Genomic DNA, 27,116 nt, shown 5'->3' on the forward strand with positions numbered 1-27,116 from the left:
GGTACGAAGCGGGGGTGGGCCCAGCGCGTAATGGCAGCGCCGTGGCCTCGCGTCCATCTTTACCGCTCTCTCGGACCTGTCACAAAGGAGTCGCGCCGCCACCGCCGCCCCCTCCCTCGGGTGGGCCCTGGAGCTGGAGAAGTCAGTGCCGCAGCCCGGCCGCGCTGCTCTGGGAAACCACTGGGGACGCGGAGCTGGGGGGAGTCCGAGGGCTGGGGACGTCCGTGAGGGAGGGGAACAGCAGCCCGAGTCTGCGGTGGGGAGACCGGACTGGGGCTGAGGGAGACTCCGGGAAGGGGCCCGGGAGGGAGTGGCGTTGGGCAGAGCCCAGGAAACAGCCCGGAGGTTCTCCACTGAGGCCCGCGCTGAAGGCGCCTGAAGAGGTACCTGGAAGAGGGTGTTCCCCCTTTAGCGGATTCGTGACCGGAGGAGGTTGTTGGGGGTCGCCCTTCCGAGGAGGCCGTGGCTAAAAGGGCCCAGGTGAGAGGCAGGTAGCTCTTGGGAGGCTCCTGATGTTTAGGGGTGCTCCTCGGGGGTGTCCTGGACGGAAGGGGTAACGGGAGGAGGCTTTGGGAGGGTTTTCTTTTGTGGAGTTTAAGGTTTAGGTGGCACGGGTGGAAGTCGGACCTTCCCCTGGGAGACATAGAAATGCCTTGGGGTCGAGAGACACCTCAGGGAGAGGGACTAGGAGTTGGGAGCCAGAGCTAGAGGATTCTTTTACTCCAGAGGCCCGATGTGGAAAATGGGTAAGGGCCCTAGAGAGAGGTTGTTGCTGAGCGGCTCTGGAGAGAAGAGACCACCATCGGTAGGAAAGCCCGGCGGAGAATAGTGAGAGGGAAGCAGCAATGGCAAGGGTTTTCCTCTCTGGAGACCGAACCTGTGTCTCAAACACAGGATTCAGCTGCTTCTGGGCAAAGTGCAGGTGGGGTGGAGGGAAGTCCATCCTAACAGCACTGCTTGCGTGACTCTAGCTGTGGCTTTTGTTCCTACCTGGTGCCTCAGTTTCCCTGTCTTCGGGGAGGGAGAGCGAGGCAGAGATGGTTCACTGAAACTGTGCAGTTCCATGCCGTAGAGCTGTCTGAATGAGGCTGGCTGCTCCCCCTTGGAGTGTTGTACTTTGAACTTCAGAAGGTTGGAAGTGTCTACGAGTGACTGAGTAGGGTCCTGCAGACGTCCAGGCCCCTCACCTACCGTGTACCGTCCTTATTAACCTCCTCGGGTCCCTTCTGTAAAATAGGGCAGTACGTGTAGATACTTTGGAAACTACAAGCTGTGTGCGAGTCAAGTACTGCGATTCTACCACCAAAGGGGTTGGAGAAGAAAAGTGAAGGCGCTTTCTAAACTGTAAAGCAGTATGTAGATGTAAGGGATTAGTATTAACACAATTGTTGATCACCTCTTGTACTGGGAGCCATATTGTATGAAAACCTCAAGGTTCAGAGCTTTCTAGGTCATATTATGATCTAAACCCATGGTTTCAGCCCCTGCTTAGATGGGAGTGGAGGGATTTCCGGTTTTTTGCTCCCAGAGTTTTAATTTACTCTGAACTGCTGATGGTGCTGGCAGGAGGTAGCACTAGAATATAATGAAAGTTTTTCTCTGACAGCTGAAATTTGATCTCAATATTATAAACCTCCTCCCCTTTTTCCATCTATATATTTATGGCCTTTGGATGTCTACATGTAGTGAATATCATGCTTCCTCTCTTGTGCTTTTGTAAATGAGACCTCCTTTCTTCCCCCCACGAATATTATGCCTTTCTGCACTCTGCGGTGGCCTCAAACTAGATTATGAGGCACATAAGCAATTGCTTTTAAATTTCTCTTCCACAATGGTTCTTTTTATTTTTCCCCATATATAGAAGTTACATTTCCTCGAATGACATCTTGCTTTGTAGCTCCCCCTATGAAGCTATAAAATACTTGAGTCCATGTATGACATTTTCCTAATATTCGGTTAATGGCGTTTGTTAGCTAGTTTTCCAGATGTTGGATAATTTGTGATTTTTGAAGTTTTTTTTGTTGTTGTTTTTTAGCTAAAAGCTGGCTTGAAATTCATGTTTTTCTAATTTTATATTCCATGGGTCTTTAAAAAAAAAAAAAAAAAAAGCACTGTGGTGATTTTATGAGCTTTCTGATTTCCCAGGATACATGTTGTCCTGACCTACTGCTTAATGTCTGTGGCCTGCTTTTGCTGTTTTCACAAACCCTTCATTATTTCTGTATTCCATGATTATTTTTAAGTTATTGATTATAGGAAATGTTCCAGCATGCTCTATGTGGACTTTTTCAGTTTGTCAACAAATGACTTTTCACCTTAGTAAATTGGCCAAGAAACAAGGGGAAATAAAAACTTAGCATTATATAAAAGTTTGTTATTCGATACAACTCTGAAGTGTGTTTTGGCAAGAGAATAACAAAAAAATTGTTGTGTGTTCCTGAAGTGCATTTACTCATTTTGTTTCTACTCATCTTAATTCAGCCTATCAGGAATTACAAAAATAAATAATTTTTTTAATGAAGTGAGAAGTCATTTTGCATCCTTTAAAATACAACTCTCCTTGATACTCTAATATCTACATAGTTTGAGAAATTATTAGGAATTCTTAAGGATGGTAATCAGTATTACTACTTCAAATTGGAAGTTTTCTGTTTCGTGATCGGATGCTTGTAAAGTAGGTGCGATAGTCACAGGGCTTAAAAAGTAAATGGAAAATCATTAGGCACCACAGATGGGAATCACAATGGAACCAGCAGTCTATATCCAGAGTTATTTGGGAGCAGTAAACTATCAGTGTAGCTTCTCTTCAAATATTTGGCATCTTTGCGTTTACCATTGAGTTTGGATAGTTTTTTCCTTGGGTACAATTTTGAAAATTGAAAAACAGAATAGGAAGTGGTGAATGATAAAACTTGGGCCAAAACCATTAGAAGGAGACTTACAATTTTAGTAGTGCAAAAGAATGAATATTTTCACTTTGGCTTATCTATTCGGTGGTCAGCTTTTGAAATAGCTTTTGCAATATGATTGGGAAAAAAGGTAAAATTGTTAAATTTTACTCTCCGTGTCCATTTCAAAAGAGAATGCTTGCTGGTTAAAGATGTAAGAGCATATTTAACTATAGAAAACTGTATAAAACTGTGTGATATATACAAGGCTAAATGAAGCAAACATTTTATAGTGGTTGGCTTTAAGAGAATATTTTCCTTTCTCCCTTTCTGAGCTTTTGAAAATGAAGAATGTGTTTGAAAAATTAAAGAATTGATGCACTCCAGAAGTTTGTTAATGAGTGAACCGTGCATGTAACTTTCTTGCTGTTTGAAATTATTCCAGGCATAATATCATGGGTCCTATACACATCAAATAGAACGTTTGAAATACTTGACTTGGCAAGTTTATTATTACCTCGGTTTAACGTTGCAATGTAATTTTTTTCTTACCCCTTCTACCTCCGGAAGAGTTAAGTTTCTGCTCCTGGGCTCCCCTAATGCAGTGACTCTCCAAGTACGGCTCCTACTCCACCGTTCTTTGTGAGAAGTGCAACTCCTTTTTTCAGTTCTTATTGCTTCATAGTTGTTCATACTTTCATATACCTAAGGGCTGCTTATTAATAACTTATGAAGTGAATTGTTAAGAATTACTAAAATGTGTATTCATAAGCCAAAACTAGTATAGCATTAGAGTTTACTGTTGTCCCTGAGTCTGTCCTGGGAAACTTGGCAACAGTGCAAAGCTTCTTACATGTCATATGCAGAATGGGGTTCCTGCCATATTCAGGAAGGGTGCTTATTTAGGATGTATCCTCAGTATGGTCTCAAATGGATCTTGGGTTTCCATTGTGCTTCCTCTTTTCTACCCCCCTCCCCCACCTGCCATTTAGATTACTATTAGCTTCATCTTTATCTATTTAATTTATGGGCTTTTGGTTAACTTTTCACTGTGTGGCTAGGCATAGTTGTACCAAAAATGCTTTGGCTTATAATTTAAAACATGAATGTGTTGCAGCACAGATAAATCTTCATTCCCCTTTTGCTAATTCTGGTATATATAGTCACCTAAAAACTTGGTTGTAAGAGATACTTGAAGGTCACTAAGTTCCTTTTCCACTGGAAAAACGGTCGAGGGAGAGGCCTCCTCCTAGTAGACCTAATGCTGTATCCGTAAGCTTCTATGGCATGTGCTGTGTTATGGGTCCGGCACTAGGTGTGTTGTCTGTTGCTGTCCTTTGTCCCTCTGCCAAAAACATGAGGACCTTTCTTTGGCTTTGCTTGGTGCATATAAGCATTGGATTTATATTTATTGAGTGATATTGTCTCAGTTTTTCAAAGTGATAACTCCTTTGGAAATATTTCATTTTTACAGATTTTAGAATAAATTCACTTAAATTACTTATTGACTGCCTATTAGTTTCTAATAGGTATCCAATTGAGTATGCAATTGACTATTTAAGTAGATCTCTTTAAGGAAAGTGTTGCTATACATGCTATTGACACATTTTGTTTTCTTAATAGCAGAGAGTTCTGTAACAGTAAAGTCCTTTTCCTTCAGATTTGTGGATGATATATGTGTTTGAGTAACAGATCTATATGACTTCCTGTTATTTGGTCTCCCAGGGGGGATAAATCCCCAATAGTGTGGCGTATTACGTGTGGTTTTCCCCTCCGTACTGTAGCCATCATTAGCGCTTACCTCAGTTCTTCCTTAGCATTTCCGTTTTGGATTCAAGGCAAAATTTTCAATTCTTGAGACCAGGCAAGTATTATTTACTTGTCCTTTTTTACTATTATTTGCTTCTGGAAATTCCTTACTCTATCCCAGCCCTACATTTTATTTCTTGTTACAATTTTTGAATATTAAAAGGATTTGACTCTTCTCCTTTGTGCTGTTTCAGGTCAGGGCTATCTTCTATAATTTATTCTGCTAAAAAATCTCACCTGACCACAGCCACCACTGCTACTGAGTTAAAAAGTTCCCAACGTTTTAGAAGCTTTTTCCAGCTACTCCTTCTCTACCAATTCAACCAGAAAAATTAACTACTTTTCCTCCCAAAGTTGTACTTTCTCTAACTAACCTCTGTGCATAGCAGAAGTATGAAAATTACCCAGTGCTTTTCTCGGACAATGTGAAGGTTAGTTATGATCTCTGGGATAATAGTACCCTATCTGGCTTAAACTTCAAGTGGCCAGCACTAATGCAGATAGTTTTGGACACCTGGGTAACATGTAAAACTATCTTACCAGAGCTGCTTTTCCTTTTGGGGGAAAAGTGAAGTCCCAACCAAATATTTCACAATCTTCCCCCCTCACCCCCACCCCCACCACAGAATATCAGATGCTTTTGAGTCTAGAGAAAAACACTCTTGTTAAAATGTCTTTAGGTGGTTTCTGTTTCAACTTGTAAGTATACTCTTGACATATAATACACTTTTCTTATCTACTTATTGTACAACTAAATAACCTTGTTGACCTCCAACTTTTCCCCATTTAGACACAGTCTTCAAAAAAAAAAAAAAGTTATGTTCTTTGGGCTGTTCTGTAGAATATTTTAAAAACAAAAATATTTGAGTAAGGTTGTCGACCTTTGAGTTACACAGGTGTATGCATTTGACAAAACTTGGCACGTATATTCTTAAGACTTGTATCTTTCATTATGTGTAGATTTAACCTCTGAAAACATATTGAAGGCCAGTTAGTGATATACATGCTGAATTATTTAGGGAGGCAGTATACTAATACCTGTGATTTACTTTGAAATGCATCAAAAACAGATGGATTGAGGATAGGTGTGTGATAAAGCAAGTATAGTAAAATGTTATTGTTAGAATGTAGATGGTGGGTATGTAGGTGTTCACTGTAAAATTCAACTTTTCTGTATGTTTGAAGCTGTCCATAATAAAATGTCGAGGGCGCATTAAACATGACACTGGACGCTATCCCTGGTCCTATGCATATTCACTGTCTTAGGATAAAATCCAAAACTTGATCTAATGAAAGAAAACCATTAAAATTTTCAATGTATTACATGTTGTTACTCTTCATGCTATAGGATTTAGTCTTTGAGAATTGGGGAGTGGCTTGGAAAAAATTACTGCATCCTGGAACACTGTTTTGGAATGATGAGGTGAAGATGACAGCAATGGTAATTTCATGCCCAAAGTGTGTTTTTTCTTCCTATAGCCATTCATTTAACCAGCTTCTCCCTTCTTGGCAGCATAATCCTGAAGTCTTATTTTCAGAGAAAATAAAGTATTCTTAATGTCACTGAGCTTTATTATGATTGAATGCAAGCAAATATTTGAAGAGATGAATCATTGATTCCTGGACCATCGTCAGACAGGGTTAGATCAGTTGGCCAGATGTCTCTGTGGTGGATAGTTTATGATGGTAGAGGTCTGTGTTTTGAGTACCAGACCTCACTGCCTTAACACTGAACTTTCTGAGAGCCCAAGTTTGATTTCTTTTTCCCTTTCAGAGCAGCGCTAAAGTAAATAAAATGTAAAAATCTAATAAATCATAAATGACATAGAAATGGAAAGAATAGTTGTTACTTTATTTTGTAAAAGGAAATGTTTTATAATTATGCACTTGCAGCAAAATGGCTATGAACAGTATAATGATTTAAAACGCATTATCATTTAGATGGTAAAAAGTGTCTCTACTAAGCAATGGCATCCAGTGGCATCATTATAATTTAATCAGTTGGTGGTTGCCACGTCAGTTGATGACTGCTACAGCCACAGATCTAGTCCTTGCGTATATTTAAATTATGTGACTAGCTTTTTTTGTTCTCAAAATCGAGCCAACCATCTAATGCTAAGTAGTCATCAAAGTTATGTGGAAGTATATAGGTATTTGAGATGTTTTGCCTTTACATAATCTCTATTCTTATTCATTTTCCATTTCATTCAGTCTGTCAACCATTGACTGACATTACCCATCAGCAGGGTACCATCTCGATTCATGATGCTTCATAGGGTGGGTCTGTTGGGAAAAATAGGGAGCTATTTTATTCATTATGTCAATATGTACTGTATATAATCATTAATGGATGTAACTGTACTCTAATGGCTTTTTTGGCTGCCTTCTCCAGAAGGCTAAGTTCAAAGATAGTATCAGTTCATTTTTCTGGAAAGGGAGATTAACTTTTTTGACCTCAGAAGAATCACTCTGTAGTGTTTCAATTTGTTCCTTCATCCAGTTAGTAGGTCCTACCTATTGTGACACATTTCTGTGTTAGGTTCTATAGCACAGTGATTTCCAAACCTGACCACCATCAGAATCAACTGGAGAATTTGAAGAAAATAGTTGCTTGGGTCACATCCTAGAAATTCTGATGCTGGTGATTTGGAGTGGAACCAGGAATTTGCATTTTAAGAAGTACTTAAGCAATTCTAATGGACATTGCCTTTGGGATGATTAAGCTACAATCCCTTCTAAGGTTCTTTGTCTAAAAGTATGGATAAGTAAAAATTATTTTAGTACAGGGTAGATGATAACTATAAAAGATAACTTCTTTGGTTATCTTAGTGCTGTTTGTTTCTTTGTTTAAAGTTTATCTCGAAAGAGAGGGGAGGGCAGAGAAAGAGGATCCCAAGCAGGCTCTGCACTGTCAGCGCAGAGCCCCACGCCAGGCTTGAACCCACAAACTGTGATCATCACCTGAGCTGAAATCAAAAGTTGGATACTCAACTGACTGAACCACCCAAGTGCCCCACAGTTATCTTAGTGCTCTTTTTTTTTTTTAATTTTTTAATGTTTATTTACTTTTGACGGAGAGAAAGACAGAGGGAGAGCAGGGGAGGGGCAGAAAGAGAGGGAGACACAGAACCTGAAGCAGACTCCAGACTCTGAACTGTCAGCGCAGAGCCCGACGCAGGTCTCAAACCCACGAACCATGAGATCGTGACCTGAGCCGAAGTTGGACGCTCAACCGACTGAGCCACCCAGGCGCCCTTCTTAGTGCTCTTAAATCAGGTCTTACTCCAGAGTCCCCACATCCCAGATTATTTAGTCACTCATTTTATAATAACATCTTGCATTTTTGGATCCAGTGTAAGTGTAAGGCTCTGTGCCACATGTTTTACATGCACTATTCCATTTAATCCTCACAGTAGTACTGTGTAAGAACTATTATTAATTATCTCCATGTTTTAAAGTGTGTCAATAGTCAGGGTACTTAGAATGCATAGCTGTAAATATTGCAGAGCTGGGACCTGCGCCCAGTCTTTCTGACTGCAAAGCCCCGTACCCTGTACTGGAGGTGGCCTCTGGCATCCTGCATAAGATCTGTAGGCTGAGTGTTACTGTCTTAAAACAATGGTCCTTCGGAAGAGGACCACATAATGATTTTTGGAATGAGATAAAACAAAGCTGTGTAAAGTGTAATTGTTTAACTTCATTACCTAGTCTTTTGCCTAAAGTATTCACAATTTGTTCTGTGAGAGAAGTATAACAAGTGGCAATGATTTCCTGATAAAAGCTATACGTTCTTTAGTACTGAATAAATCTAAAAGATCATACCCTTTGTTCACTTATGTCCCCTGCCTTTAGATGTGACCCTTAAAGATTCTCTGTATGTTCATTTCAGAAGTTTTTTAAAGATACCAGCTCTTTTTTTTTTCTTGTATGTTTCAGATTTCCCCCACCTAATTAGCCTCTTCTTTACACCTGGTCTTTAATTAAAGAGAAAGTCTTTAATTTTAAAATATTTGAAAACTTTATTTTTTTACTCCCATTTCCTCCTATGACAGATTTTGTAGTTGGCATCATTTTGGGGTCATTTAGGGAAAATGACTCCTTTGGAAGAACTTGACCTGGACTACACTTGAGTTCAGTATGAAAATAAGCAACAGCTCACTGAATTCTTGTCATCTGCCTCCAAATTGAGTCAGATTTTTATAAATACCTATAGGTACTGGATAGCTTCCCTTTAGAACAGTACTAAAAGGAAATCTGCATAGATTAATTCTTCTATATCCGGTTTAGCAAAACATTTTTGGATAGAATGAAGTTTAAGACTTTGAGATTCAACAAGCTTTTTTTTTTTTTTTAACCCACTGTATTTCTCAGAAGCATTCCCATCATTTCTTGTTAATCTAAATAGCTTTACAAGTGATGGCATTAAACTGTAATTGTAGGATTCTCTGTTCTCTCCCAACACTTTTTCTGAGACTTAATCTCAACTGACATTCTCAAATCATTACCAGTTTTTTAAAATGCCTGATTGGTCTCCCTTCCGCAGTTATGCATTCCCCAATTTAATGTGTCTGAGTGGACTGAATCTTATTTACATGACACGCCTATCCCAACTTCCATATTGATCATCTGGAAAGGCTCAGGAGCTTTAGAGAAGCCAGTAGAATTCCCTCTGCTTCAGTAACCTCAACACCACGGAGCAGTTCAGGGTAAGAGAGCACTTGGCCAGGAAATGAAGCATTACCAAATAGAGTTCCCTTGTATTGAATCCTGGACCACTCCCACTACCGTCCCCGAAGTATTAGTTGGCTTAGACACAGATTTTTATGGCCTAGTGGGTAAGAAACTATGACAATCCAGAGTATGGATTTTGATACAGACTTAACTGGGATGAGGAGTAGTTTTAGATATACTGGTATAGAAAGATGTGCTGTTGGTGTGCCTGGGTGGCTCAGTTGGTTAAGCATCCAACTCCTGATCTCAGCTCAGGTCATCTCCCCCATTCATGAGATCGAGCCCTGCATCAGGCTCTGTGCTGACAGCATGGAGCCTCCTTGGGATTCTCTCTCCTCTCTGCCCCTCCCCCACTCATGCTCTCTTTCTCAAACAAAAAAATGTATTGTTAAGAAGAAAAAAAGCAAACCTCACATGTTTATGGCATCATCCTATTTAAGTTAAAAAATTGGCGGGGGGGGGGGGGGGGGGGGGGAGTTGGTGCACCCGGGTGGCTCAGTTGGTTAAGCATCTGACTTCAGCTCACATCTTGATCTCATGTTCTCGAGTTCGAGCCCTGCTTTGGGTGAGCTAAAGCCCCACATCGAGTGAGCACGAGCCCCACTTCAGGTGAACCCCACTTCTCTTTCCCTTTCTCCTCTGCCCCTCATGGGATATTTTTTTCTCTCTCTCCCCACCCCCCCACCCCTGCCCCCCATCCCAGCCGTTTTCTCACTTGCAGCCTCTCTCTTAAAAAATGGTTGTTGTTTTTAAGTATATTAGTGTGCAAACAGACACATGAAGCTTTAGCAGGGGTTACCTCTGGGAAAGGAATGGGCTATGCAGAAGAGAGGCTTTCACTTTTCTGTAGATTGTATGCAGCATTTCAGTCTTAAAATGAAAGTGCATCCATCTTTTGTTTTAAAAAGTTAACAGATGGGGTGCCTGGATGGCTCAGTTGGTGAAGTGTCCAACTTCAGCTCAGGTCATGATCTCATGGTTCATGGGCTCGAGCCCCATATCGGGCTCTGTGCTGACTGCTCAGAGCCTGGAGCCTGCTTCAGATTCTGTCTCCGTCTCTCTGCCTCTCCCCCACTCCTGCTTGCTCGTGCTCGTGCTCTCTCTCTTTCTCTCTCTCAAAAATAAGTAAACATTAAAAAGTTAACAGATAAAAAACTTTTAATATAATTCTTTGATATTTCATGGGAGTGCTCTAGTGGCATATCAACTGGGCAGACCTATCAGAAAACGTTGGGTTCTTTACCCGCTTCATCTGAATTGTTCCAACAGTGTCTTCTCTGAAATTTCTGTGAGAAGGGCTGGAGCACTGCTTCTTAAATATGTTACTTTTTGGTCTTAGCAGCATAGTTTATAAGATCAAATTTATAGCAGGGACCCTTTTAAAGCCTTATTTCTGATTTCTGTCTCTTGTCCTTTTAAGCATTGAGAGCTCTTAATTATCTACTCTCTGAGGGGAATTGTATGTATACCATGGTCCCTGCAGTAATGGGAATGGTATTACTTCAACTCTTTGTTGATTCTCTTTTAAGAAGCTGTTTCCAGCAGAGTCCTTGTCTTATACTCCTACCTATACTTCAGTCACATCCTTTTAAGTATAACCTCCAAATTTTAAAGACAGCCTGACTGGGGAGAACCAAAATACCTATGGTATTACTTGGCTCAGCCATTGCTATCTTGCTAGTCTGGAGAGAGATACTGTCTGTTAACTCTCTTCTTTCTTCCCATCCCTCCCTCCTCTTCCTTCTGTTGTCCCTCCCCCTCCCTCTATGGGTTATATTAATTATTATACGTATGAGTAAAGGCTTTCTATCTCCATCTATCTTCTATCTCCATCTCCTTTCCTTTAGTTTTCCCCCATGAACAGTAATTAAACTAGGCAAATATTTAAAAGAATTTGCTGCAAATCTGTCCCAATAATGGAGTTAATTTTTCTCTTGCTTTTCTCTTGCTCCATTGAATTACACATTTTATTTATAGCTATTCCTGAGCCAGTGCTCAATATACACAGTTTAATTGTAAATAACCAAATGTTGAGAGTACACACTAGTCTCTATTCCTTATACGTCCATTTTGTCCTTATGGGTCTTGTCTCCGGGTCTTGGCATGATTTTTTACTTTCTATTGCCAACCCCCTCCCACTTCTGTTTTCTTCTTCCAAATCCTTTCTAGACCTAACCAGATTTTCTCAGTTTAATGAGGAGGTGGTTCTATCATTAGGTTTTTGTTGATGACCAGACTGTATGGGATGAGAATTGCCATCCATGAATTCCTAGAGGGCAGGGACTGTGCCTTGTTCATTTTTATTCTCCCAGTGCCAGCATGGTGTAGGCATAGGGTGCCTTGTCAGTATTTTTAGACAAAGATCATGGGTGTGCTCTTTCGTAACTTTGTAGCAGCAGACATATTGTACAAAAAACTCATCGTTGTGAAAATGTAACTTTGTAATGTATATTTGCCTCTCTCCAAACAGTCTTGCTGACATAACAGAAAAACTTTGTAACTGCTTGTATGATTTCTGTAAATTCTCAAGAGTGCCTCCAAATGGGAAACGTGTACGGTTTGGTGATTGCATTCAAGTGAAACACTCTACTCTTTATTCTCCTTGATATCAAGTGGGTGCTAGCATATTTGTATCATAACTTTTTTTTTAACAATAAGCATCTGTAATTAGATAGTTTATTTGAAATATTAACTTTTCTCATTTAAATTTAAAAAGGAAACAGTTCTTTTTTCTTTTTTTAATCCATTAAAGGAGTCTTTGCAACAACGGTACATATTCTTCTAATGTATTTCTGCATAGGTAGAACCATGCATATGGATTTTGGGGGGAAAAATCAGTGGTAATTTGTGTGGTTTACAAGGATATGGTTTAGCAATCAACTTTATGTTGTAGTGCTAAAAAGAAGTTCTTGATCGTAATTCCCTTATGTAAAGGTACCTCTTTGTGTCGGAAACCTATAAAAATAACCAGAGATGATTTCCCACTGTAATCCTATGCCTATAAAATCAAACTTAGAAACTGTGAGTAATTAAATGACCAAGAATCTTTGATGCATTTTTCTTTTCTTCTCTTTTAGAACTGCCACTGGATGACCCAGATTCCCTGGAATTGATAATGTTGGAGATCGGTTCTGCAACTTTCTTCCATATTCGTTTGTTAAAAACAAATAGAATGCAAGTTCCTCCACTCCAGATTATGAAAACAGTACTTGGAAAACTGAAAACTATCTAAATGATTGTCTTTGGTTGGGCCGTGTTCTTAGTGAGCAGAAGCCTTGGCCAGGGTCTGCTGTTGACTCTTGAGGAGCACATAGCCCACTTCCTGGGGACTAGAGGTGCCACTGCTACCATGGGTAATTCCTGTATCTGCCGAGATGACAGTGGAGCGGAAGATAGTGTTGACACCCAGCAGCAACAAGCCGAGAACAGTGCAGTACCCACTGCTGACATGAGGAGCCAACCCCGGGACCCTGTTCGGCCACCAAGGAGGGGCCGAGGACCACATGAGCCAAGGAGAAAGAAACAAAATGTAGATGGACTAGTGCTGGACACACTAGCAGTCATACGGACTCTTGTAGACAAGTAAGTATCTGCTTCCTCGCCACCTCCTATGAGATGACAGCGTTCTATAGGAACCATAACCTTTGACTCCTTCACTTCATTAGGATCTCTTCACCAAGCCTTGAGCTCATAAGGCGAGGGAGAATATTTTATTTCTCCTCTGATGGCAGAGTAAATTATAAGCTTTGATATTTTTACTTGCTAACATCTACTCCTGTTCGGAAGTATCTAAACATTTCAATAGCAGAAAACACAAAGCTATGATCTTTATTAGGGAATGTAGTAAATAAGGAGCGAGTTTGTGTTGCAAGCTACAATAGGAAATGGTTTCACAAAGACTGATTCTTATCTTGCTTGCCTATCTACGCCACAGACCAGAGATTCAAGATGAGTTATTTTTCCGAGAGCATGGCTGTGTGCACTTTCTGTTGGCGATGTAGGGACATAGATCAAGGAAAGCGTTCGTCCTCCTCTCTTTTTGTATCCCTTATTTGGCCATCTCAGATCCATTTGGGAAGCTTGTAAATTGAAACTGCAGGGCACACCTGTACGTGTTTTGTTTCTCCCCTGCTTTGTCTAACTATATGTATGAAATCCCAGATTGAATAACAGTGAAATGAAAGAACATTGTTCAAGTTGAAAAAATATTTTAACTTAACTGCAGTTCAGTAGTTAAGAGCAAAAGTTTTAGAACCATGATCAACCAAGTTTCAAATTTCAGCCCAGCCCCTTGACTAGCTACATAATAGTGGGTGAATTAATTCTCTAAGCCTCAAGTTCCTCATCTATAAGAGGGAAATTATGTCTTTCTTACAGAGATTATCATAATATATGTAAAGCTTCTAGAATAGTGCCTTACACATAACAATCACTCAGTAGATGATAGTATTTTTTTTAATGCTTATTTATTTTGAGAGAGAGAGAGAGGGAGCACAAGCAGGGGGGAAGAGCAGAGAGAGAGAGAGAGAGAGAGATGAGAGAGAGAGAGAGAGAGAGAGAGAGAGAGAGAGAGAGAGAATCCCAAGCAGGCTCCACACTGTCAGCACAGAGCCTGACACAGGGCTCGATCCCATGAACTTCGAGATCATGAGCTGAGCTGAAATCAAGAGGAGCCAGACATTCAACCGAGCCACCCAGGTGCCCCAACTTTTTTTTAAAGTTATATCTGGGTTCTTTTTGCCTCAGGCTCTGCTAGTAAATTTAAGTATCTAAATATTTGATAATCACTTTTATAAAACCTAGTTTTAATTCCTCAAAATTATAGCGTTAAGCAAGGTATACCTGTGCATATTATTCTGAGGGGAATTTTTTCCCTCATAGAAATAAATTTATTTTGTACATCTTAATATCTGCTGTAGAACAGGCCGGGGAAAGGAGGTTCTTACAAATCTTCTCCATAACCAATTCAGAAAGGTCTTCCTAACGTTATTAATACCAGCCTTTGAAGCAGTTCTGGTATCTGACTCAATTTTGTTTATACTGTGGATAGACTCTTTTTATTTCTTTTTTTAAATTATTTATATTGTAGTTAATATACAGTACAACATTGGTTTCAGAGGTAGAATTCAGTGATTCATCATTTACATTCAACACCCCGTGCTCATCACAAGTGCCCTTCTTAATATTCACCACCCATCTAGCCCGTCTCCCACCCACCTCCCTTCATCAACCCTCAGTGTGTTCTCTGTCAGTTAAGAGTCTCTTGTAGTTTGTTTCCCTCTCTTCTCTTTCCCTGCCCTTCCTATATACCCATCTGTTTTATTTCTTATATTACACATATGAGTGAAATCATGTATTTTTCTTTCTCTGATTGACTTTCTTCACTTAGCATAATATATTCTAGCTCCATCCACGTCATTGCAAGTGGCAAGATTATTATTATTTTTTTGATGGCTGAGCAATATTCCATTGTATATATACATCTTTATTCATTCAACAGTCAAGGGACATTTGGGCTGTCTCCATAATTTGGCTATTGTTGATAGTGCTGCTAGAAGCATTGGGTTGCACGTATCCTCTTGGAATCTGTATTTTTGTATCCTTTAGGTAAATACCTAATAGTGCAATTGCTGGGTCATAGGGTAGTTCTGTTTTTAGTTTTTTGAGGAATCTCCACACTTCTTTCCAGAGCGGCTGCATCAGTTTGCATTCCCACCAGCAGTGCAAGAGGGTTTCCCTTTCTCTGCATCCTCACCAACACCTCTTGTTTTGTTGTTAATTTTATGAATTTTAATGCTCATATGTTTGTAGAAAATATTTATTGAGTATAAATCTATGCCATTTACATCCCTCAAACTCAGTCAAGAAGCTAGAAACTGTTATTTACAGTTTCTTCATGGTGCCTGTTTTTTGTTTGTTTGTTTGTTTTTGAGAGACAGCACATGCAAGCGCGTGAGCAGGGCAGGAGCACAGGGAGAGAGAATCTTAAGTAGACCTGCACCTGGGGGGTGGGGGTGGGGTGCACACACACAAGGCTCCATCTCACAACCCTGGGAGGTCATGACCTGAGCTGAAATCAAGAGTCGACGCTTAACTGATTGAGCCACCCAGGTGCCTGTCTGCATGGTGACATTTAAAACATACTATAAAATTATAATGAAAGGTTTCCCTTCCCAAATAAGGAAACCACAAGCAGTGTTATTTAAGCCCATTCGAGAAGTACAGAATAGGCTTTGCCGTATTTTTTAAGAAAGTGATTAAGACAGTATGGAAGCAGAGTAGGAGATTTATCTCCAATCTTTTAGAAAATATTACACATTATAAGTGAACTTGTTGATGAAGCAACTAATTCACTAACCTGAGGCAAATAGCGTACATTTGAGTAATAGGGTCATCTTTACCGTAAACCTGCTTACACCAAATTATAGCTAGAACTCTTCTGAGAAGGAGCAAATAAGGCAGATGTAGAGCAAGTGTGACGGGACCTGTTCGAGAAGCTAATGGCCAAACAGCGTTCAGACAGTTACAAACATAGTCACTGTAGCTTGTTTTTCAGAAACTACTAAAGGAGAAGAATTTCATACCTATAAAGTTTATAAGGCTGTTAAAACTAACCGTGGAAGATAGGACTGATGGACTTGGTAAGAATATACCTAAAAGGATGTATGCAGATGTCACAATTCTAGAATAATTGGTATTGATTGTTCCCCTCATTCTGCTTGTTACTTAGGAAAGGATGATGTTGATCTGAGAGAGGGGAGCAGTTTCTAAAGCTGTAGTGAGAGGCTTATATAGGAAACACACTTTAAATATACTTAAAGTCGTTTTGAAGTTCTTATTTGCATTTTTTTTTTTTTTGGTAGTGACTTTATCCTCAAATTGTCAGTGGTATTAATATTATTCTCATATAGTTTGGGACTTTAAGTTACAGACTCCTCCTGATGGAAGTTTTTTCCTCACTGTGTGTGTGTGTGTGTGTATGTGTGTGTGTGTCTGTTCTGTCTTCCTCTCTGTCATTCTGTCTCTCTTCCTGTCATTTTTGCTGTTATCTCCATCTACCTTCAGTCTACGACTTAACCTAAAATTGGCAGGTCTGCGTTCCCATAGCCTGAGTCCTGCTACATGGCTTTCTTTGCCTTTTCTGTCACTGGAGACTTGCAGCTTGATATCAGTTGTAGGTCAGATTGTCATTCCTAACTTTCTTCCAACTTCTTTCACTGAGAGGGGAACCCCATCTGAGCTTCACTTCCTGAGTCTGTTCCATCCCTTGCACAGGTGTGGTTTTGGTCCCCATTACCTACCCTGCAGGCATAGAGCTCCTGGTCACCTCTGTCTAGTTCCAGACAGTGAGCCCCATTGTCCTGCAGCTTTAGCTCCTGCGTCCCACCAGGAATTTCTGCTGCATTTCGGTTGCACAGAGAAGTTTATCTTGTTTTTTGAATGTAAGGATGTGTGTGTGTGTCCTTAAAGTGCATCTGTGTAGAATCGAGGTGTTGTAGTCCTCATTGGTCACTGACTCTACCACATTTTTATTATTCTTTCCTTTTTCCCTAATCCTGTTGTCTCCTTTGCCTGACCCACTAACCAAATATCAATGGGTAACCATTCTCGTGAATTTAAGGTTATTTTCTTCCAATCTGCCTGCCATATGTATGTTTGTGTCTCTATAGGAAGTTTATAATAGTATTTTGTGTGTGATTTTAAAAACTTACATAAGTGATACATAAATCTTTGTTTTTAACTTCTGTCAACATTATTTGAGACCTATGTTGCTGTGTATCAAGCTACAACTGCTTCTGAGTCCTGCAGATTATTCCTTTGTATGTTTGAAAGTCTTATATTTTGTTATCCTGTTATCTGGTGATGGTCACTTAGATTGATTCCAAATTTTGTTCCTACAAATAGCATTATGACAAATAATCTCCTACACATCTATTACCTGTGTTAATAGTTTCTCTGGCATTGTTGGGACATTTAATTTCATTATTGCCAGATTGCTCTCCGGAAATATTTGTAATTGGTCAGTTATATCATTTAAGACAAATCTTTTGAATGGTTATTTGTTATTTCTTCTGAGAGAGAGAGAGAAAGAGAGTGTGTGTGTACACATTCAGGGGAGGGGCAGAGAGAGGGAGAGAGAGAATCCCAAGCTCCATGCTGTCAGCTCAGAGCCCCATGCAGGGCTAGATCTCACAAACCATGAGATCATTACCTGAGCTGAAATCAAGAGTCTGATGCTTAAGGAACTGAGCCACCCAGGTGCCGCTAAGGCAAATCTTTTAAATGATAATTTTCCCTTGCTATGGAAAGGTACAGGGTATGTCAGATAACCAGTACCTAATGAGTACCTGAAATTAACTTAATAATTTCCATATCATAAGAGTATTCTGAGGATTAAATGATTGAAAACAATAGTTTTTACAGGTTTCTTCATAGTAAAGCAGAGAGCCATGACATGTAAATAAACCTGAATTAGATCTAAGTAATTAGATTTATCATTGTTTGATGGAGAATATTTCGTTCATTAGTGAAGTTCCCCTAAAGCACTTCCTTAAGATTCCTGGGATCACAGATTGAAAACCCACTAAATTACAGTTTATAATGCCATTTTAGAGCATCATCTACAATATTAAATATCTCCTTGATTAAGTTTGGTTTCTTTTTCTTCTACTGCCATTTTATGAAACTTAAGCAAATAGTGTTATCTCCCAGAAGAACACTTAAAAATGAAGACGTTTATGTAGGCGCTTGCTTCCGTAAATCCTCAGTTGAGATTGTAATCTCCCTTCCTGGTGTTTCTTTGAGGTAAGTTGGAGGAAGATGATTTGGGCCTCCCTAGCTCATCTTGGTTGGCATTGGGCCTCTAGAGAAAGCTGAGTAGTTCTGTGGTCTCCAGTTCTAGTCCCGTGCTTTTGCTCCAGGCCATGTGGTGGTCCGTGCCTATGCCCTCCCGCCCCTTTTATTTGTGGGCCATCACAGATGATGGTCTTGGTCTTGAAAATGAACACATGTGGTGTATATTTGTCCTCACAGCGTGTATCTCCAGTTGTCTCTTCCATCTCTTTCTCCACAACCTTCCATGTTCATTTCCTCTTTCTCTTTCTATACCACACTGTCAGTTTGAATTTTTATTTGGAATTGTCATTTCTTATTTCTTCAAGTTTGATGTGTTGACTATTTGTTTTTCAGTGATCAGGAACCTCCGTATTCAATGATTACATTGCACGAAATGGCAGAAACAGGTATTTTTCAAATTTTTAAAAAAATATTTTCTAATGAATTCATAATTATGGAAAATATGACCACTTTATTTTAAATAAAAGATTCCAAAAGTACTTAATACACATGACCATTAAAAGCCTTACGTGTGCAGAAGTTTTCCTATCCAAAGGTAAAAATTAATAATCACTATATATTGCATCCTGAATATGTAGCTGCACCTCTCAGCAACGGTTTTATTGCACCTAAATTATTAAAAGAGAACTTGGGGGAGCATTGACAGATCTTTGACCAAAACTCTTCCAGAATGGGAAGGGTAGTTTTTTGGCCCTTAATTTCCTAAGTATCATTCTGAAAGTAGAGCCAACTGCTTCAGATATTTAATCTTCTCAGTACGCTCCTATGTTATAAACAAGATGCTGAAAACTATTTTAATTATAATTTGAGAACCCAGGACCATAGCTTCAATTCTCTCCAAATAAAGATGCCTCCAAATCACCAGTCTCCTGCAAATTAAGAATCTTTGGTTCTACCGTGATGACTACAATTAATGACTGTCTATGCCAAATGTTAACTGCTTAAAAGCTACAAGATGAAAGCCAAAAGTGTTTCTATTTTAATATAAAGTCACCTTGTGTTATAAGTGATATATTTTCACATTTTAGAAATAGTGGCTCTACCATATAATCTTATTGATTTGCTCTTAGATGAAGGATGGTTGGATGTTGTCCAGTCTTTAATTAGAGTTATTCCATTGGAAGATCCACTGGGACCAGCTGTTATAACATTGTTACTAGATGAATGTCCATTGCCCACTAAAGTAAGTTAATACTTCTCTTTAATGAAACTGTCACCTATGCTTAAACACAGGATAAATGCCTACAAAGAACCTTTGATATAATGCATTTCCTCTTTATACATTTGTGGTCTGTTTCATTCAATATTGACTGAATATTGACTGAGGGGCATTATGTAAACTTTTTTATTTCTAATGAAGTGCTACATCCTCTTTCTATCACTAACTTACTATAAAGCTTTGGTTTAAAATTTTAAAATGTTAAAAATTAAAACATTTATATTTGAAACAGCAATCTTCTTGAAGTTGGAAGACAATGTTCAATTGCTGAGCTGATTTTCTTACCTGTCTCTAAACAAATTTCCTCATAACAAAAGGTTTTCTTTAATGTTTCCTATTAAGAGAAAAAGCTATTATACTAAAAGCCCTTGTGAGTCTTACTCTAACATATTAAAGATTGGAATGACCTTGATTTTCCCTTAAATAGAACAAAAGTATCAAACTTTCATTGCCTTCGTCCATATCTTCTATGGAATGGGTTTTTGTTTGTTTTTTTTTTTTAAATTTTGGGTGCTGGCATCTGTCATTTGGTTGAACCTCAGACATTTGGGCACAACATGGAAAAACTTATGAACAGAAGAGAAAAGCCTTTGGCTCAGTCACTGATGAAATGACCTTTACCTAGGCTTATGAGAGGTTTCTGTTATAATTTGCCTCAAAAACTCTGGTGAGCTTTGTTCTTGCTTGATTAAAAAAAAAAAAAAATGTAAGTAACCTTTTACTTAAAGGTTACTTTAAGTCACTAAGACCCTATTATTATCAATCATATTGGCATTTGGGTGGATTTAGTCTGTTTAATGATTCAGGAGTAAACAGCATATTTTTTAATACAACTGGTACATTTTTTTTTTTTAATGTTTATTTATTTTTGAGACAGAGAGAGACAGAGCATGAGCAGGGGAGGGGCAGAGAGAGAGGGAGGCACAGAAGCTGAAGCAGGCTCCAGGCTCTGAGCTGTCAGCACAGAGCCCAACGCGGGGCTTGAAGTCACAAACTGTGAGATCATGACCTGAGCCGAAGTCGGACGCTTAACCGACTGAGCCACCCAGGCGCCCCTACATTTTGAATGAAGTAGAATCTAGCAATTCATGTAAGAAAACTTCCAGGTTTATCAAATAACATTGATATCATTGAGTGCATTGTATCATTTTGTAGGTGCATTCTGAGTTAATTTCATAACTGGCTATAGCTTTTGTCTCAAATGATTCCCCTGGAGGAAAAAACCTAAGTGATGATATATTTACCAAATTCCCTTGTACATTTTTGTTTTTAGGATGCACTCCAGAAATTGACTGAAATTCTCAATTTAAATGGAGAAGTAGCTTGCCAGGACTCAGGTCATCCTGCTAAACACAGGAACACATCTGCAGTCCTAGGTTGCTTGGCTGAGAAACTAGCAGGTAACTCTGGAAACCTCTACCAAGAAAGATCTTCAGTTTTTTTGACATGATGGGGAAGATTGCAGGTCTTTAATCAAACCTGTATCAGAAAGGAGTGTCTCAAAAGAAATAAAATAAAAATTTAATTTAATTTAATTTAATTAATACTGAGGGACAAGAGCTAACTGGAAAAAAAGTACTCAAAGTCCAAAGAGATGGATGCAATCTAATTTAGCTTTGAGGATTTTCAGAGACATTTATTTATTTTTAAATGTTTATTTTTGAGAGAGAGAGAGAGAGAGCACAAGTGGGGTAGGGGCAGAGAGAGAGGGGGGCACAGAATCTGAAGCAGGCTCCAGGCTCCGAGCTGTCAGCACAGAGCCCGACATGGGGCTCAAACCAATGTACTGGGAGATCATGACCTGAGCTGAAGTCGGATGCTTAACTGACTGAGCCACCCAGGCGCCCCCAGAGAGACATTTAAAAGAAAAAGTTGTACTCATTTGCTTTAAAATTAAGAATAAAAGGTTACATTCAGTATAATAAATAAAGATTATGGAGGTATGTATTTATGCATATAATAGATAATATACATTTATGCACTTTATAGAGTTTAGCTAGATAATAGAGACCTACAAGGTAGGAGAAGAAGAAAAGGAACTGTCATTGTAGCAGTTCCTGAGAAGAGAAGCAGATATTTAACTTGTTTATGAACATTACCCACTTTAGGAAAGTTAGCATCAAAGTGCAGGTGAAGAGCTCAGCTAGTCAGAATCCTGTATGGTGGAAGAAACAATGGATTCCAAATCAGGACCCGTGGGTACTGCCTCCGATTCTGCCATGTGCACCCCAAATGCACCAGAATGAGTGACTTCACTGTGGGCTCCATTGCTCAGCTGTGAAATAGAAACAGTACTATTCCCTGCCTCAGAGCAGGAGGCTTGAATAAGACACTGTGCGTGAGAGTACCTTGTCAAAGAGTTCTGAGAAACAATTTTACTGTTATTAGTTACTGATGAAAAAGAATATGGCCCATTTCATTGTATCTTGTGTTTGTTATGTTTGTCCAGGTCCTGCAAGTATAGGCTTACTTAGCCCAGGAATACTGGAATATTTGCTACAGTGTCTGGTAAGTGAGGCATCAAAGCCAGTTATTCTTAGTCATCTACAACTGTGCATTTTTCTAAAATTGCCAGCTTAACCACTGGCACAGAGAATGGAATCAGTTATAAATTTTATTTGCAGGTGTTTCCTGAGTGTTTATCTATTCCCTCCTATGTTCAAAAAAAAAAAAAAAAAATGAGGGCGGGATAGGAATTTATTGCAAGCAAAAGCAGCTGAGTTGGTCTGGTTTTAAATTTAGTCCTAAGATAGCTGCTATGATTGGCTTTTGTGTGTGTGTCCTTAGGGTCGGCCAAATGGTAGTAGGGACCTCTGCAGCGGAAACAAAATTACATGGCATTCCAAGCCAGGAAACTGTCAGGTCAGATTGCCAGTGCATATAAATCTCCACTTCTTCCCTCCCCCTCTGGCTACTGCTCTTGTAACTGTTGTCGTGGAGTACTTGATCTATTGTCTGTGAAGCTTGCGGTTTGCTGAGGTTGTGTTGTCAGATCTCTTACACTGCTGGACTGCAGACTTGACTGGTCTGTATTTGTTAAAGTTATTTTTGCAGGCCTCCTGAGCATTGGCCTTCTTCAAAATCTGAAAGACCTTATTTTTCAATATTTATATGATATGTATCTAAGACACACCCCACTATGCTAAGCAAGCCCTGTGGGGATACAAAAGTAGTATAACCAGTCCTTTGCCCTTAAGAAGTTTCCTGGTTAACTGGGGGAATAGAACTACTCGGACAAGACAGTTAGCCTCCATTTTATGACAGGGCATGATCAAGGGCAAAACCCCCTCTCTCAGACTAAGTGCCGTAAGAGTACTGAGAAGGTGATGGGGAGGTGGAAGATGGTGGTGGTAAGGGCCAGGAGAGCTATGGGAGACAGGCTTCCAGATGAAGGTGGCATCTCAGCTAGGTCACATCATAGGTTAGGATTTGACTGTGCACACTGGAAGGAAAAATGGGTTTTGGCTAAGGGTCCATCACCAGCAGAAGCTCAGAGATAGAAATGACCATGCTCCTGGCATATTACAGAGAATTGTCTGTTCAGGAGACAGTGTTTAGAGACAGGAGGACAGGCCTGAACATCCTGATGGGGAGGGCTCTGGGCCTGAAAAACCAGACTGAGGAATTGAGAGTGGATATGGCAGGAAGCAGGGTACCGAACAGGCTTCGCTGCAGGGCATGCTGGTGGTTGCATGAGAGTTGCAGAACCTTTGAGCCCCAGGGAAGTGAGTAGGAATCACCTGATGTTCTAGAGCTCCTTTGCAAGCTGCTAACGTAGCTGCGGTAAAGGATGGCTCTGAGAAGGTGTGATGTTAAGCAGGTAGGTTTTTCTTTAAATGATGAACACATGTGATGTGAAGTTAAATGTAATTTAAAGAGCGCTGTCGCACCTACCATTAGCATTTGTGGATTTCCTTGCAGAAAACAGACTGAAAACTAAGCCATAAGGTATTCATTCCATCATTTATAATTTTGGAACCTGGTAGTAATGTGTGGTTCCTTTAAGGCTTCTAAATAAAAGTCATTCTTAGCTACAATTCTAGGTTTCTGTTTGGCTTGCTTAGATCAATGTAAGAATCCGCATGGTTTTCTTTCACAAAGCCCTACTATAAATGTTACTAAGTGGAATAACACAGTGCATTTAACAAAATACTTCTGAAATTTGCATATCTGTAAATGAACCCGGTGGCTTCAAGAAAATAATATACAAGTTTATGAGACTCTGTCTTGGTTCCTTATTACTAGCAGTATTAGCAAACAGGATTAAGGACTCAAATGAGTAAAACTCTTCTGATTGCTCCAAAAAAATCAAGCACATATTGGGTAAGAAGAAGAAATTGGTAACTCGCCGCCTCTGCAGGGAAATGATGTTTTTGCTTTATGTTTCTCTATCTTTTGTTGTCTTTCAGAAGCTACAGTCCCACCCCACAGTCATGCTCTTTGCACTTATTGCGCTGGAAAAGTTTGCACAGACAAGTAGGTATAGTGACTTCTTGCACTAATGATCTTCTGAATTGGCTGTTAAAAATCTTATTTTTATTACTTACTGGATGAGCTTATGCTTTGAGCCCCATCAAACAGGTACACGTTCCGTATTTGGGTAGACACTTCAAGGCCAGTGAGATATAACAGGGACAAAAGCCAAGAGTTTCTCACCTAAGAATCAAAGCTTAATGACCATGGTTACTGACTTTTTGTAGCTAAAAAGTTAATGATGAGGGGTGCCTGGGTGAATCAGTCAGTTAAGTGTCCAACTTCTGCTCAGGTCATGATCTCACAATTCATGAGATTGAGCCCTGCATCAGACTCTGCTCTGACAGCACTGAGCCTGCTTGGGATTCTCTCTCCCTCTCTCTCTGCCCCTCCCCCACTTGCACTTTCTCTCTTTCTCTCTCTGACGCAAAATAAATAAACCTAAAAAAGAGAAAAAACATTAGTGATGAGATTGCTACTTCCCAGAAAGTAGTCAAGGCTCCTGGGCTATGTCCTTATTCTAGTTTCCAAGTTTTCTAATTGCCTGTCCTCACTCCTTCCCACCCCTTACCTGCCCAGCAAATCATCCTACCCTTTCATGGTTAATTCAAGGTTTTATGTCTTCCCAAACAGGTGAAAATAAATTAACTATCTCTGAATCCAGTATTAGTGACCGGCTTGTCACATTGGAGTCCTGGGCTGATGATCCTGATTATCTGAAACGTCAAGTCGGGTTCTGTGCCCAGTGGAGCTTAGACAATCTCTGTAAGTAGCAATTGTCCTTCCAAAAAGGAAAAAGCCTGTTTCCCCTTCCAAACCCATTTCTTACACAGGACCACTATTCTGTAATTCACTATTTTGTAATAGTGAATGTGACACTTTACCTTATAAGGTCCTATACTGTAGCTTGGCTGTATTCTAGCAGAAAAACATTCTAGGGACCCTCTAGATAAGAATTATATGGAATGCTTCTAATTCCAGCACTCTTTCTGTTCATAAACTTTTACTGATACCCTACTTCCTGCTGCATCAGGGCCATTAATCAAATGGCAGTGTCTAGGGGTGCCTGGGTGACTCAGTCAGTTAAGCGTCTAACTCTTGATTTCAGCTCAGGTCATGATCTCATGGTTCATGAGTTTGAGCCCAGCATCGGACTCTGCTCTCATAGCATGGAGCCTGCTTGGGATTCTCTGTCTCCCTCTTCCTCTCCACTCCTCCCCCATGTGCATGCGTCTGCTCAGACTCTGTTTCTCTCTCTCTCTCTCTCTCTCTCTCTCTTTCTCTTTCTCTTTCTCTTTCTCTTTCTCTTTCTCTTTCTCTTTCTCTCTCCCTCTTTCTCAAAAGTAAACATTAAAAAAAATAGCAGTGGGGCACCTGGGTGGCTCAGTCAGTTAAGCATCCAACTTCGGCTTAGGTCATGATCTTGCGGTTCATGAATTCAAGCCTCACGTTGGGCTCTGTGCTAACAGCTTGGAGCCTAGAACCTGCTTCAGATTCTATGTCTCCCTCTCTCTCTGCCCCTCCCCTGTTCTGTCTCTGTCTCTCTCTCAAAAATAAATTTTAAGGGGCGCCTGGGTGGCGCAGTCGGTTAAGCGTCCGACTTCAGCCAGGTCACGATCTCGCGGTCCGTGAGTTCGAGCCCCGCGTCAGGCTCTGGGCTGATGGCTCAGAGCCTGGAGCCTGCTTCCGATTCTGTGTCTCCCTCTCTCTCTGCCCCTCCCCCGTTCATGCTCTGTCTCTCTCTGTCCCAAAAATAAACGTTGAAAAAAAAAATTTTTTTTTAATAAAAAAAAATAAATAAATTTTAAAAAATAGCAGTGTCTAATCAACTCTTCTGACACAAACTATCTCCTCACTGTCCTATAAGCGGGCCCCAGTCATTCCTGCCTCTGGGCCTTTCCCTCACTTGGAGTTCTCTGTCTTTACTGTCCTCCTTATCCTAACTTGGCTCTTCAAAACTCAAGACTCGTCTTACCTATATGAGGAGGGTTGCTCCCAGCTTTTCTTGTTCCCTTTCAACAGCTGCTAGAACTAAAACTACCCCTACTACTAATCCTCACTCCCCCTCCAGAGTTAGCACTGTGCAGAAGCACGGCTGGACGTGTGCACCCCCTGCTCCTGCCACAGCACTGTGGGGAGTTGCTTTGTGCACGGCCTGTGTGGTGCCAGTGAAAGAATCGTTCTTAGAAAGTATAGTTTGGCTTTGGTTGCATGCAAAATAACAAATCCAGAGAGCAGAAGCATGAACCTCACAGTGCTGTCCTAGCCTGTCCTAACTTTTGCTTAATTGATCCTCATGTGGTCGTGCAGCAACAGAGCCAAGGTCTTTAAGTCTCCCTACCAATTCTGCCATTTCTGAGCACCTCCCCTTAACTAGAATGGCAGCCAGTGATGACACTAGCTTTTTCCCCACAACAGCCTGCCTTAGAAACATGACCACTTTTTCTTTTGCAGTTTTAAAAGACAGTAGGCAGCTGACCTATGAGAAAGTGGACTTGAATAGCATTAGGGCCATGCTGAATAGCAACGATGTCAGCGAGTACCTGAAGATCTCGCCTCATGGCTTGGAGGTAAAGCTTTCATGGATGGAACATTCAGGGGGAAGAAATCTTGGTCTCATTTTCACACCCTGGTTCTGAACAAAAAAGCAATTTTTTGCAGAATAGATGGAAGTTCATTTCATACTCCAGGAGTGTTTAGAGGTAGAACTGGCAGACAGAAGGTGTTTGGGATATTACTTAGTCTTTTATATCCCACATGTGCTATACTCATAGTAAGTAAGCACTATAATATTTTTTGACAGTTTGATTTTTTTTTTTTTTTTTTTGTAGTTTCAAGTTTTCTTTAAATTCCAGTTAACATACAGTGTAAATATTAGTTTCGGGTGTATAATTTAGTGATGCATCACTTACATACAACGCCCAATGCTCATCACAACCAGTGCCCTCCTTAATGTCCATCACCCATTTAACCCATCCCTCCACCCACCTCCCCTCCAGCAATTTGTTCTCTATAGAAAATTTGATGTAAATATGCCTGTTTTCAATCTCTGCCATTTTATTCAGCTAAAGGTACAAAGACTAGTGTTTCCTAAAGAAGCCCTTCCTTTTTAAATCCCTGCATAACCAGTTGTATTCTTT

At 40.1% G+C, this 27,116-nt stretch overlaps 1 protein-coding gene across 3 annotated transcripts in view; it reads left to right on the forward strand.

Annotated features, from left to right (window-relative positions):
- Position 1: 1 nt before the first annotated feature.
- The window catches only part of RSPRY1 (ring finger and SPRY domain containing 1), a 44,192-nt gene continuing 17,077 nt past the window's right edge, over positions 2-27,116 (forward strand). The window contains exons 1-10 of one of the 3 annotated variants that reach the window (XM_045046659.1): positions 37-480; positions 11,899-12,040; positions 12,506-13,010; positions 18,618-18,670; positions 19,355-19,467; positions 20,777-20,903; positions 21,953-22,011; positions 23,913-23,979; positions 24,610-24,741; positions 26,431-26,546. In XM_045046659.1, the coding sequence (XP_044902594.1) occupies positions 12,661-13,010; positions 18,618-18,670; positions 19,355-19,467; positions 20,777-20,903; positions 21,953-22,011; positions 23,913-23,979; positions 24,610-24,741; positions 26,431-26,546 (1,017 nt within the window). In that variant the 5' untranslated portion in view covers positions 37-480; positions 11,899-12,040; positions 12,506-12,660. Of the gene's footprint in view, positions 481-11,898; positions 12,041-12,505; positions 13,011-18,617; positions 18,671-19,354; positions 19,468-20,776; positions 20,904-21,952; positions 22,012-23,912; positions 23,980-24,609; positions 24,742-26,430; positions 26,547-27,116 lie in introns of all 3 variants that reach the window. The other 2 variants (XM_006941538.5, XM_006941537.5) reach the window with 2 other exon arrangements.

This window comes from Felis catus, chromosome E2, assembly GCF_018350175.1.
Source record: "Felis catus isolate Fca126 chromosome E2, F.catus_Fca126_mat1.0, whole genome shotgun sequence".
NCBI classification, from domain to species: Eukaryota; Metazoa; Chordata; class Mammalia; order Carnivora; family Felidae; genus Felis; species Felis catus.